We start from the raw sequence: 14,014 nt of genomic DNA, 5'->3' as shown, positions 1-14,014 counted from the left end.
TATCATTTTAATGAATAGCTGTAATTCCAGCTTCCAATAAAGTATTCTGGAAACATTTAACCTAGAGAAAGGAAAGGGGTAAAGCAGGCTGCTTTTAAGCATCACCACCAGGGTGATCTCCCCAGAGAGGGGGGACCACAGAAGAAAAGACCAGGAGCAGAGTACTGGGGCTAGGGGGATGTAAAGAAGTCGATATAGTCTGGATGTCAGGAGAACCTTTCCATCACAAAGTGGAAGATGAAATGGGTATTCTACAACTTTCTCAGGAGGTTGGGAGCTTCCCCCTTACTGCAAATCTTCAAGGGAAGGCTGGCTGAGCATACTCAGGAGAGGATATAGAGGAGATGCTTGGTACAAGTGGCACTAGATGGCCATGGAGGTATCGTTCAACTCTGAGATTTCGTGGTTTGTTTGTTTTTTCCATTCTGGCCTTTGCTTATGAAATGGGCCTTGACACAATCAACATGTGATTCACCCTCATGCAGTTTTATAAAAAATTAACTACTGAAATTAGGAAATTAATTAACAATGACATAAATTGGCAAACAGCAAACAGCATATTCAGCATTGCACATTGCCTCCAAAGTATGATACCTCACTATAATTCTGTAAAGTCAATGTTAAGTGTTGGTCCAGTTGAAATAATAAGTGTATTTAAGAAAATAAAATGGCGCACGCAACAAGATTTGGTTCACCTTGGACTCAAGGTTCTCATTTAACAATAAAAACAGAAAATCAGGAGCACACCACGAGAGTGTGTTCAGTTCCATGGAAGAAACAACCCTATTGTCACTATTTAAGAAAGAAAAAATGGTCATTTAGTAGCCACAATTACATTATGACAGGAATGTGTCACAATTTATGAAATAAAAGGTATTTTTACGAAAAAAAGCAGCCAATGCTGTAAGGGCAATACAAAGTTGTGTGGGAAATAAGCCAAGTTTTTCCTCTACTTGAGCCCAACGTATGATACAGTGGAGACATCCTTCAGCAAGAAAAACAAACATCAAATTCCCGTATTGCAACATTTTCAAAGTTTAAAGACATGCATGGAGAAGTGAAAAGATACACTGATGTCTTCCATTTGTAAAATCTATCTTGCAATAAACTTCAGACAAATTAGCTCTTGATTGATTTGAGTAAGTGAAAATTATGATAAAATAATTAAGGACAAGCTGTTGTGAAGTAACTGAAACTTAATGCCATTTTAAGATTTGACATTATAAAAGGGAATCTCTTTGGAAAAGCATCACCAAGCCATGTTTGTCCAAGATTAGATTCAAGAATGAGCTATAAACACCTAGAGAAAAAGAAATTCTTCCATGTGATCAATTAGAAATAGTGGAGAGAAACAAGATGGCTCATCTTCCCTGGAGTCATGGATAATGACATGTTCTGGAAATACTTCTGGAGAAAACTTTGTACAATTCAGTGTTTTAATCTTTCCAAATTAAGATGGAAGGGAACAGACTAGAATGCTGTGGCACCAGGCGGCAGCAGGCGTGGCAGCAGTAGCAACAGCAGCAGGGGAGCAGAGAGAGTCAGTAAATCTGCTAAGGCTGCTCCCTGATTGGGGTCTGGGCATGCTGCTCCTGGCTGTACCCTACAGCCCCCACCCACCCACTCAGCATCTGCCTAAGCACTGGCCCCTGAATGGATGTTGTGTCCCCTTGCCACCATGTATGAGGGTGGCAGCTGCTCCCAAGTCTGGGGTGCAGGAAGAAAAGTCACCCAGACTTCAGGAAAACTGTTTTAAGTCGAGCCTTCAGAGATCTAATGGCTCCTGTCCAGTATTTCATTTACATGTCAGCCTTTTGTGAAAGCGCAGGCATGTCCAGGAGCTAAATGAGCCCCAGGAGAGCAGGCTTAGTGCCCAGTGAAGAAGAGCCCAATTCATTCATTCACTTACTCATTCATTCATTCAGGGTTGCACATCTCTTCTCCAAGGCTCTTTATGACCTCTGAATCCAGGGACCTTCTGAGGTAATTACTCCGTTTTTCTGAGCCTGTTTCACTTTCATTCTGTATCTCTCTAAAGAATTTGCTAGCCTGAGGACCCTTGAAACAGAGAAGGTGTGAACCTGCCTGCCTGCCTGCCTGTCAAGTCATGGGATGATGGGCTCTTCAGAAGTCCAGTGGTGAATAGGCTGTAATGGAAGCAACAGTCGTCACAACACATCAAAAAGGTCTTACCCCCGAAATCAGAAACACCTTGCAGAAGTCCAGGACAGGGAGAATCTGGAGGAAGCTTGCAGCTTCGAGCGTATCTTGAAGGTTGTCCATGTTAAGAGAGAGTTTCGCAGTGTAAATGAAATCAATGATTTTCTTCAGCCCAACTTTATTTACCCCATGGAGCTTAATGCACATTAAATCTTGTTCTTTCATACCACCTAGAGAAAAGGACATTGGGATAAAGGGAAGTGGGTATTTTAAATAAGGCAGAGCTCACTTCGACCAATACTCTGTAATAAAGTCAATGAAAAATCTTATAGGATAGAAACACTGATGTCTAAGTATCTTGAGTAATTAGCCAAAGGATGCTCAAGGTACCCAAGGAAGGAAGAGCAAAGATTTTCAAAAGGATCTCCCCCACTTAGCCCCAGGGGGTTTTGTCTGAAAAGGAAATGTGTGGAGGCCAGTATGGGCCCAAATGGGAAAACCAGCTGAAATCCAGATGCCACGTGAAGCCAGGGCCCCTCTTAACCTTATCTGCTGGTTTACTCCCTCCCCAAAGAATCAGAGTATCAGCGTCCTAAAGAACAATCTTTCACATTCGAGAAATGCTGACTTCAAATGAAGATGGCAAATTAAAAGAGTGCTCTACCTGTGAACATGGCCTTGAAGTAATCACTTGCAGATGCCATCATGGCCCTGTGAACAGCAAATGCTTCATCTCCATCTCCGGGGACAAGGCTCACATCACAAAGCAATCCTTCAACACGAAGCTGGTCAAAACCCTACGAGAAGATCACAACGTCAGCCATTCATTCCTTGAGAAAGAAGTAGAGTGCAGGTGACCCTTGGCGGCCTCTCCTTCTTCCTACAGCTGCATGGGCGGGTACGTGAGAAGGCTCACAGCAGAGAAGGTTCTTCAGATTCCAAAAGGCTGCTTACTAGTGGGACTACAAAAGAGACCCAGACAACCAAAGCAATTTCAGAATCCAGAATAATTACGGGATACTGATGAGGTCCCCAAGCTATCAACAGTATATTGTTTTGGGGGGAGAAAGAACATTGTGTCAAGCTTCCCTTTTGGGCTCCGTAAAATGAGGGGGTTAGATTAAAGTCTCTTCCAGGGCTAATACTCAATAAGAGAGTCTGTGCATATATGGACATGTATTTGTGTATACGTGCATGCATTTTTTTTTGGAGGGAGTGGGGGAAGAAGGCTTAACTCATAATTTCATTAATCAAGGGAATTCTTAGTATGCAATTCTCCTCCCACGAATACAGACCAACTACTCAGTAAAACTTACTCTTAGAGAGCTGCCTAGGGCACTGAGAAGTGAATAGATCAGCTCATGGTCACACAGGCATGACATGTGACAGAGGCTGGCTCTCTATCCACTACACCATACTACAACGGCTCATTTGCGCTCTCTCTCTCTCTCTCTCTCTCTCTCTCTCTCTCTCTCTCATATACATATATATATATGTATGTGAGTATATATGTATATATGGCTATGAGTGTGTAAGTCTCTACACATACATATACGTACACACAAATATATCTTTTTTACACACACACACATAAACACACACACAACTCTACAGTTATAGGACTCCGCAGAGTCCTATCCAGTTGCTTCATCGTGATATGGCAGTGAGCCAGTAAAGCACCAGTTCTGGTGGGTCCAAGGGGAAAAGGCCACATGCCCATCTGGGTTCGTTGTCCAAAGGCTGCCTATCAGGCGATGGAGAGCTGCCTGCTACAAAACGGCATGGTGCTAACTTGGAGGCCCAGGGCCTGGGTCTGAATCCTGGCTCTGCCACTCACTAGCTGCTTCAGCAGCTCCCTTCTCCTTTCTGGACTTCTGACTATATGGCCACTAAGAATTCTTCACTAGCTCTGGGTACATGATGCCCTGGAGGGGGCATGATCCTTCCCAATGGGTATAGTAATAGCTACGCTGATGAAATCAATGACAAATTTTTTCAGCATTCTGAAGTATCTATATTTATAGCCCATGGCAGGGAAAGAAAGAAAGAGACCTAAGAGAAGTTATACCTCATTTTAAGTAACTTTGTTCCCAGAATTCTTGTTAGAACACAGTCATAGCCCAGAATGCAAGGACTTTCGAGATCATTTTGTTCAACTCTGTTTCACTGAGATCTGGGCAAGTGAAAGTCACTTAGCAAGCAAAGATCATGACAATCGAATGTCTAAAATCAGAACCCTTCGATTAGCAAACTTCAGGCAGGAAGAGATCACGATTGCAGATGGTACCTACTGGCAAATGGGATCGATGCTAACAAATGCCCAAGCAGAAGGGAGCTGCTCTTGAATTAAGTCAGTCTCTGCAAATGAAGGTGAGGATCTCTAACATCAATGAAGTTTACCAGGACTGTGAGTGGCAATAAAGGGCCGAGATGTTCATTCAAAATCCATGCACCTCCATGCTCCCAACTGTAGGATGGAAGGGGAAGGGGAGAATTAAGTCCTACAAGAAAGTGGCCACATCTCATTGATTTCCATTCCTGTGCAATTTTTAGCTGCTCTAACAACTCCAAGAGAAACATAATCCTGTTCATTTTTGAGCAACGAAGGGCAGAGAAAGCCCTTTGTCCCAACCCCAGCGTATCCAGGTAAGGAAGAATAGGACTTCCTCCAACGGTGGCTCTGTCCCTACCTGCCCTACTCCTTTACTACTCCAGTACCTGTGGCTTAGCAGTCAGGAGACACGGACCAGGACTTCCTTCCGTCACTCGCTTATGGCCATTAGCCCAGATTTTGTAGCAAACCAAATCATAAAGCCTGTTTGCTACCATTCTGCCAGATTTCACTTAGCAATTTGAGGGATTGTAAATTTTCCTCAGTACTTAATATTCGTTTCTTTAATGTGCCAAATATTTCTGGGTTTAGATCATGTATCACAGAGATCATTTTTCCTAACAAGTCAGGAATTGAGTTCTGTATATACTGATATATTACTCTAAGGAAACTCAAGTGGGAAAGGGAAGTCTGACAGAAGTACTGGCCCCAACACTCACATCAGCCCATCACCGGGGAGAAAGAGTTGATGGAGGGAGAGGTAGAAAAAAGCTTTTTCCACCATCCTTTTTTTAAATTTGGAATTTCAGAAAAATTGTCACCTTTGCCTTTTTCAAACACCAGTCAACAAAAACGTTTATTCTAATTCCTACAAAGATACTCATTTTCAAACCCTGAGATTTTTTTTTTTATTTCCTCTTCTTTTCCATTAAACGACCTGCCAACTGCACATGAGATCAAGGCCAAGGGAAGGAGTAGGAGTAGAGCTTATCTCTGAAAAAAGTGAATGGGGAATCCAGGGGATACATTATAGACAGGCTGGAGCCACCCATATGTGGAGGGACAAAAGCACAGTCATCAGGCCAAGGCCAAGGCATGGGGCCTTCAAATGCAGGTGTGTACTATGAAGGCAGGAAAGGAAAGAAAAGATGGAGAGGAGGCTAGGGAAGAAGGGAATCATGGCCTGGCTATGAAAAACATCTAAGGAGAGACAAGAAGTGGTGAAAGAAAACAGGGAATTGGAGAACTGAGCCCAGAAATAAGAGCTAGGAAAGCAAGGGAATGCTATAGATCCAAAGTGTGGGGTGGAATGGGGAGGCCAGGAAGAGATAGGCAGCCTTCATGGAGACATGCCTAACCCAGAAGGCCTCTGTTCCTGGATGCAAAAGTGTGGGAGCAGGGGCCCTTAATCTGGGTTGCACAGACCCAACTCCAACCTCCAAGGGTCCATGGGTAAATTTCAGAGGATCTTGAATTGGACAGGGAAAACAAATGACATCTTTACTCTCACTAACCTTTGGTTTCTTTTGTAATCCATTGCATTTTATTTAATGCATCTAAAAACATGATTATGAGCAGAGATCCATGGGCATGTCCAGTCTACCAGAGGGTTCCAGGTCACAAAAATGGTGAAGAACCCCTGGGTTAAAGGGAACCCTGGATTCTTAGGCTAAAGAGAGTAGCTCAGGAAGGAGGAACTTGGACCAGCAGGTAGAAGCTTAGCCAGAATGACTCCAAGCCCAAGGGCCAAGGCCTAGAGAACTAAGGATAACCAAAGGGGCCTGGACTCAACTTACTGGTCCCTTCCGCCATTTAAAAAGGCCACTTCTCTTAAAGTCACCTTGTCTTTCCTTTGAGAAGATTCCAGAACCCCATCCTCACATCCATAGATGTCTTCTCTTCGCCCCATTCAGGACTTGAGGCCTCCACCCTGCCCCATTCCTCTCATGTCACTATGTGGCCTTTTTTGCCAAGAGATTTGTGGTCTGCTTCCTCCACAGCTAGCCCTGAACTCAGTTTACCAAGCTACCTCTCTGCCCTTGTAAACTAGCACCTATCTGTTTCTTAGCTCTGAAGCTCCATCACCATCTCATTTGCCATTCCCCTGTCTCTGCCATGGCATTCTCCTTGCCCCACACACCAAGATCTTCTCATTGGTACTGAGCAATGTCAATGGCTTTCAGTGCCAACTAGTCATGTCAGCAAACACTTATCAAGCAGCTGGGAGAGAAGAACATGGAGCCCAGGAGTTGTACTGAGCAGCTGGGACCAAAATCTCTGCTTCTATGGGGGAGTTTTCACCTCTTTGGTTGCCACAGATCCCTTGGGTCAAGGTCTGCTCAGAATCCCAGTTTCAATGCTATCAAATTGAATGGGTGCCTAGTGAGGTGGCACATTCCTTCTCTCTCACTAGAAAAGTTTTCAAGTTGAGGCTGTACCACCACAGGCATTCCTGTTCAGGTGTGGTCTCTGAGGTCCTATCTCGTTCTAAGAGTCTAGAGCAGGAAGGGCACTTTGGGCATAGGAAATAGTATGGGTAAAGGCATCCAAGTAGATAGGGGATCATGACCATTTCAGGTTGGTTCAGGATCTAGTGGAGCCTGAACTAAGGCTGGGAAAATGGCAGGGTCAGATTGAGGAAGGATAAAGAATATGAACTTTATGTAGGTGACAGGGAGGCCTGTCTGAGTACATGATGGCCATGGCTGGCTCCGAGTATGAGCAAGTAGCTGGGAGAAGAATGGTCTAGAAGCAGGAGAAGGTAGAACTTAGGAGCCAAGTAAGGAAGTGACTACAGGCAATCAAACTAGCGGCTCTAAGAGCCTGGAGCATTCTTCTCCAAATCTACTGTGTTCCAGGAAAGCAGCCCTCCTCACCAGGTTCATCTCTTCCTTCTAGGCCTTGGCTCCAACCACCCTCCTCCCACAGTGCCTTTCCCTCCATGATGAGGATCCTGCTTGTTCAGGTCAGCTCACCCCCACCTTCAGCCCTGCCTATCCCCTACATTAACAGCACTTAGACTGGGTATTGTGCAGTTTAACATTGAACCACATGGATGGGGAAAAGACAGAGACAGAAACCGTCATGCTTCCTGTCTCATCTGTTTTATCTTCCCAGCTCAAAGCTTGTAAGGCAGCAACCACCTCTCACCCTTCCAGATGGCCCTCGTGCCCAGCCATTTCCCATCCAAACCCCACTTCTTTCTCTTCCTCTGTATCTCCCTTCTACCATCTACCCCAACTCAAGTTTCTCTCTCACTTGCTACTGACTGCTGTTGCTCATGAGACCTATGGACAAAGCCTGACCTATACAAAGCCTAACCAATAGGGGTCAGAGAAATCTTTTTTTTTTCCATTTCTGTCTGGGCTCTCAGCTCCAAACTCTGGAAGAACATTGCCTGTCCCTGCACCAAATGGAAACTTCTTTTGGCTTCCATTAAAGGCAACTGGCAGAAAGAAGCAGCTGGCACTTCTATAGCATGATTTGCCAAGTTCTTTATGTACCTCAATGGAGTCTCACAAAAACAGATGTTCTTATCCCCATTTTGCAGATGAACAAAGTAAGGCTCCAAAAGGTAAATGGATTTGACCAGAGCCATAGAGGTGAAAACTGAAGCCAAGTCTCTCCTTTCTCCAAGTTCAGTACTCCTTCCATTTCACCTTGCAATCTTAGAACTCATCCAATCTATGGAGAAGCTGAGGCCCAGATACTTTCAGTGACTTGCCAAGATCACATAGCTAGATAGTGACAGAACAGGGTCTAGAACCTTAGTTTCCTTTCTATATAACCCCCAGTTCCTTCATCAAACCAGTTTGGCACATTCACCATTCTCCTCTTTACTGTGACCAAATCCACCATTCCTCAAAGGAGGAGTAAGGCATTCAGGCCTGGCCTGCTCCCTGGTCTCCTCTTCCCTATCTAGCTCAGCTTCAGGATGGACAGAGGAAAGGCTCTGTAGACTCCTGGCTAGTGAACTGACCATCAGCATTGGGCTGCTTAGAGACACATCGCACAACTCTTCTCCAAGTCCGGTACAACTCTGCCTTCCTTTATTTCTGGTTAGGGGACTAAGTTCTATATTGTTATGGTCCTGAAACAGAATTGAATTCTTTGCTCCCTGGGATCTGAGTTACTTCACTGTCTCCCACTGAGCATCCTTCGTGGGCAGCTGCTCATCTCCAGAGGACTCCATTCAAGGTTTCTCAGTTCTCCCTTCACCTTATTTGGGCTCCTCCATCCTTTGATTTGTTATTTACAGATAATCCAATAGTCCAACTGCATCTACCACATCCTACTTACTCCCTTTCTCTTGGTCCTCACATCCTGGCCCCTTTCACAAATCTGCTTCAGTTCTGCAACTCTAAGGCTCCTTACTTCTTAGTGATCACTGCTACTCAGTTGACCCTTAGCCAGGGCCCTGCCACTACCAAGTCAGGGTCTCCCCCAAATCTTCCAGGTCCACCAAGCTCTCTAACACCAACAATCACATGACAAACCCCTAGAGGTCCTGCACCAACTCTGGCAACTTCCAGAGCTGCTATAGGGGCTCCCAGTGCCCTCTGCCCTCTTTGCTGCTTCCTCTACAGGTCCTATTGCCATACATGGAAGAGTATATAAACTCTCTCTTTATAATCCTGTTCTAGTTTTTAAGTCACCCAAATAACTGAAAAATTCCTCTTTTGTCTTATTAGGCCCCACTGGGCTGGCCATCTGGGACCGTTTCCCCCTGTTCAGGACTCTGTGGGACCCCTCTACGATACTCCTTTAAGCCCCTCCTCAGCCTTCCTTTCCCCAGCTTATGCCAATTTCATTTCCATAACGTTTCCTAGTTGGGTCAATTTTCCAGCCATTTAAAAGTTTTTAGTACTTTTCTTTAGATGTTGACACTTCTCGAAATAGACATCTCTGATGACATAGATCGAAAGCGGACTCAGTAACAATGGCTTTCAAGTTCTGAGGATCGAGTTCGGGGACAAATAACTGGAAGTATTTCTTTGCTCACCAAATAGTAAACACATGGAACTCATTATCCTGAGGGAGACCATATAAGCTGAAAATACAATGTCATCTAGGCTTGTAAAGCCCTCTGGCAACCATCCAGCCTGTAACAACGATCTGTAATTTAGAAGATTGGGCCTGATTGACTGTTCTGTTCCCAACCAAATGCTTTAACTGATAGCTCCTGTTCTCCTTGGGGGTCATTAGCACATCAAAACGGTGTTTATTGAGCCTGGCAAAGGGCTGATCATTGTCAGACAACAGGAAATGAGGGGTTCAGGAAGTCAGTAAACTCTCAAGAATGCAATTCTCAAGATACAAAGGAAAACTCTTCCAGTGGTAGTTATGTGAAAACACTGAAGTAGATAGATACACAGGGAACTCAGTAGCTGAGATTTTTTCAAAGCTAAGTATGGAAGATGGAAACAAGGACAGGTAGGAGGGTGAGAAGACCAGAGCACAGTTCTGTAAAAAACAGTATCAAGAATGCAAGAGACTGGTGAGGGTATCTCCAGCCAGCCAGAAAGGTGCTCCAGGAGGGTGGGAGGGCAGAATGGAAAGGACCACTGCCTATAGGGCATGGAATGAGAATGATCTTTTCCTTCACAGAAGGGAATGCTCTTTGCCCTGGAAATGACAGAACAAAAAGGGTCAGCAGGGAGTTACTCCCCAAGGTAAGTAGGTGTCCAATCTGAGGATGGGGACAATGGCCCTGGTAGCAGTATTTAAGGGAAAACTAAAACTCAACTGGAATGTTTGCAGTCACTGGATTGGGAATGAGGGTTGGCAATGGCAATGATTTCTTCCTGGGTCATGTGCCAACAATTAGGCCATGATGCCCTCAGGTGAAGAAAGAGACCTTGGTGGCAGCCTTGGGGCCAAAGAGATGGCATCACAGAGGGAGACCAGCAAGCTGGGCCACTCAGTTATGCCTTGTCTTTAAAAGGAGATTTCATTAAAACAGCTAGACTGAAATGTTAGGCAGCACTACTATAAACAACTTAAAACAAGATTTAAAGAAATATTAACTAGGGAAGTACACCTGCCTTCTTCACTCTCCCTCCTTCCCTCTGCATCCAACAGTGGCTCCCATTCCAGGCCCTACACCCTCATCCCCAGCCCAACCCACTCATTCAACGCCTCTGGATTGGGGAGCTTGTTACACCCTCTGGGGACAAGGTGAGGGCTCCAGAAGGATACTTCAGCTCCAGCTATCCCAAGACATCCATCCGGGAAAATCTAGTGGGTGTAGATAGCCTACCCCTCCCCCCCCCCCCCCCCCCCCCCCCCCGGCTCCAGCCCCGCTTCCAGCTTCCAGAGCATGCTTCTTGTTGTCTACCATGACTTCCCACTTGCTACAGTTGTGAAATATTGAGCAAAGTAGTATTGGATTGTAAGGGAAAGGTCAGATCTCTCATACTGTCAGAAGACTTGATTGAACTGGAAAATAAAATGGGCTAAAATAGACTTTCACATAAACACAGTAGAGAAGTTTCAATTAGCTATTCCAAATAAAGGTGGGGCACGTGGAGGAAGCAGATGCTGTACAGAAATCACTTTGCAGATGACTGAAGTCAGATACCTGTGAGGAACAAGATTTTGTTCAGCTCATTTCAATGGCCACCTTTGCAAAATGCATCATGTACTCCCTACCTCTCCATGCATCCCACAAATAGACTTCCCAGTGTGGGGCCCTAAAGCAGCGGCCTAGGGGGCAGGCTCCCTAAGTAATTGCATAGGCCAAGGGTGAGGAACCTGTGACCTCGAGGCCACATGTGGCCCTCTAGGTCCTGAAGTGTGGCCCTTTGACTGAATGCAGACTTCACAGAACAGATCCCCTTAACGAAAGGATTTGTTCTATAAAACTTGGATTCTTCAGGCAAAAGGCCACATCCGAGGACCTAGAAGGCCACATGTGACCTCAAGGCTGTAGATTTCCCACCTGCCCCAAAGTAGTTCCCACAGACAGAAGAAGCGACAGAAACATGGCAAAAGGAGAGGCTATATTACCTGTAACACCACAGAACTATGGCTATTGCTCGTGAAAAACCGTGTAGTTCCAGCCTTGGATGACTGGAGGTGAGCGGCCATGCCCATATCGCTGTTAACAAGAGATACTTTCATGTGAGGGTCTTCCTCTTCCACCAGAGATCTAAAAGAATGGGGGGAAAAACACAACTTTAAGTCTGCTGTTTCATTCACAACAATGGATAATAGCTCAAAGAAAATCATGACACTACTGGCCCCCAGTTTCTGGTTCACTATTATGAGTCCGTGAAGAAATCTGAGAAATTCATGTCTTCCTCCAACACTTGCCCTCAGGGTTAGAGAGGTCAAAGAGGAACTCCAAGACAGACACACATGTAAGCTTGTCCCAAAGTGCTACCACAGCCTGCTGCTTTTCTAACATTGTGCTGGCTGGCTGCTTCTGGGGGACTTTGGTGGCCCGCTGGCACCATGCAGGCTGGCAGAGGCTGACCTGGCAACCCCCTGAAATGGAAGAAAGTTCAAAGGTGACAGGCAGTGCGTCTGCCAAATTTTTCATGTACATTTATTTCTAATATACAGTCATTCTAACGAGCTTCAGAAACAGAGTCCACTATGAAGGGAATGCTCCTTCCCTGCCAGGCGCTATCTTTCACTTAGCCCAAGTGTGGGCTTCTCCACAGAACAGCAGTCAAGTCTCTACAGCAAAAAGGATGATATATAAATAAAAGGAAGGCATTGCCCCATGCAGGACGAAAAGTGTGCATCTCTTCACATACCAGATTAAGGGCTTGTCAGGGGGAAAAACAGCAACACTCAGTAGGCCCAGGCTGTCATTCGAGGCCTCCCAAGCTTTTGGTCTCATTCTACTAGTTCCACAGGCAAAGTGGAATAGCCACCTTCCCCTAGTTTCCCAGCTTTGTTTCTTTGTCACACAATTCCCCATGCCTGGACTGCTCTCACTCACATCCTAAGCCCTGCCTGATGTTTAAAAGCCACCTTGATCCACTGGCTAGTTACTTACCACCTGGGGCTCTACAGAGCACTCCAGACCTTGTGAGGATACTTGCCATGTTCACTGATTATCTAGTGGAATCATGGCTCTCTCTCTCTCCGCCACTCCACTAAACTCATCCTCATACTGGTGAGGACTCTCACAAGCTCTGCCAGCCGAGCACCAAGCTGGAAAGGTCTTGACTCCAGACATGGAGGAGCTGCACATCTATGGATGAAGAACCAGCCTGGCTAAATCTGGGGAGACTGAGTAGCACAGTGGCCTCAGGAGAGCAAATTGCGCAGCTACAGAAACTCTCCCAAATCACTAAATCATCAAGGGATTACGATCTGTGTTGGGGAAGGGGAAGACAGGAAAGGAGTCCCTTAAACAATCCGCTGCCCATAATGGTCCCATAATAAATATTAAAGAACAACAGCTGACACTTAAGGAAGCTCTTCACAAACATTTGAGTCCAGTATCAATGACTGTTATCAACAAGAATATTAAGTGCGTTCACGCCTGCTGCTGTGTTGCTCCAACACTTGGCAGGAAATTGCTGACTCGTGGAAATCTGCCCAAGGCCACAGACAGGTGGGCACTCTGGGGCTCAGGTTTAGGCCTGGGGTCCAGAGACCCCTCCAAGGAGAGTCTGCAGGGCCCACGACCTGAGGAGGAGGAAAAAGAACTGACAGTTTTGTCTGCACTAACCTATTGCCAATAGCAGGCATTTCTTGGGATCTGAGCAGAGGCCCATGGGCTTCTTCACCAGGCAGGCTGACTGTCCCCCTGCCTGCCACAGGGGTCCAGGACTCAAAAGGAAAAGGAGCCCTGGCTTACCAAGGGGCCAGATTTAACAGCAAACTGCCAGACGAGAGGAAAGATAAGGGCTGAGACTGAGCTGGGAAATCCAGCTATGGTGATGGGGTAAGGACAGGGATGCTGCTGCCTCAGGACACTGAGCACCCAGCACCCAGCACCCTGAAAAGAGAAGTGTCAGGAAAACGAGGGAAGAAGAGGGAGGGTTCTCTAGCAAGAAGGGATTGTCAGGAGTGGTCCGTGTCACAGAGGTCAGGAAGGTCAAGGCATGGGAACAGACCATCACATTTAGTGGCTCAGAGCTCACTGGCAACTTTGCAGAGAGGGCTTTCTGCTGAGTTACGAGCAAGAGGAGCTGAGGCAACAAGAATAGACGGATCTTCTCGGGCTCTGTCCCTTTGCACTGGGCCTGAAGTGCCCTCCTCACTTCACCAGTGTCTCCTCCTCCCTGGGGCCTCTCCAGGTGTTAGCGCTCCCTCCCCAATACCTCACGTTTGCGTTCCCTGACATAATTGCTCTTCCCCAGAAGAATGCAGTCTGCTTGAAGGCAGGACCTAGCAGAAGGCACCATGGTCCTGACAAGAGGCTACCCGCACCTCTCAGTACAAGACCCAAAGGAAGCAAATCCGGAGGGTCACTGTGTGTCTTCCTGACTTTCTGAGTAGTTAGAAATCAATGGATGGCCAGGGGGGAGGAGCAGGTCTGAGGGCAGACGATGAGGTGCT

General features: G+C 46.0%; 1 protein-coding gene across 12 annotated transcripts in view; it reads right to left on the bottom strand.

Annotated features, from left to right (window-relative positions):
- KLHL13 (kelch like family member 13) overlaps positions 1 to 14,014 on the bottom strand; it is a 160,831-nt gene that overhangs the window by 42,476 nt on the left and 104,341 nt on the right. For all 12 annotated transcript variants that reach the window (XM_072626368.1, XM_072626359.1, XM_072626363.1 and 9 more), the window contains 3 exons: positions 11,501 to 11,642; positions 2,825 to 2,957; positions 2,194 to 2,390 (listed from right to left, as the gene is read on the bottom strand). In XM_072626368.1, coding sequence (XP_072482469.1) covers positions 2,194 to 2,390; positions 2,825 to 2,957; positions 11,501 to 11,642 — 472 coding nt within the window. The remainder of the gene's footprint in view (positions 1 to 2,193; positions 2,391 to 2,824; positions 2,958 to 11,500; positions 11,643 to 14,014) is intronic.

The sequence above is a fragment of the Notamacropus eugenii genome, chromosome X (assembly GCF_028372415.1).
Source record: "Notamacropus eugenii isolate mMacEug1 chromosome X, mMacEug1.pri_v2, whole genome shotgun sequence".
NCBI classification, from domain to species: Eukaryota; Metazoa; Chordata; class Mammalia; order Diprotodontia; family Macropodidae; genus Notamacropus; species Notamacropus eugenii.
Note: the sequence above shows the minus strand (reverse complement) of the source record. Positions and strands in the feature narration are given on the sequence as shown.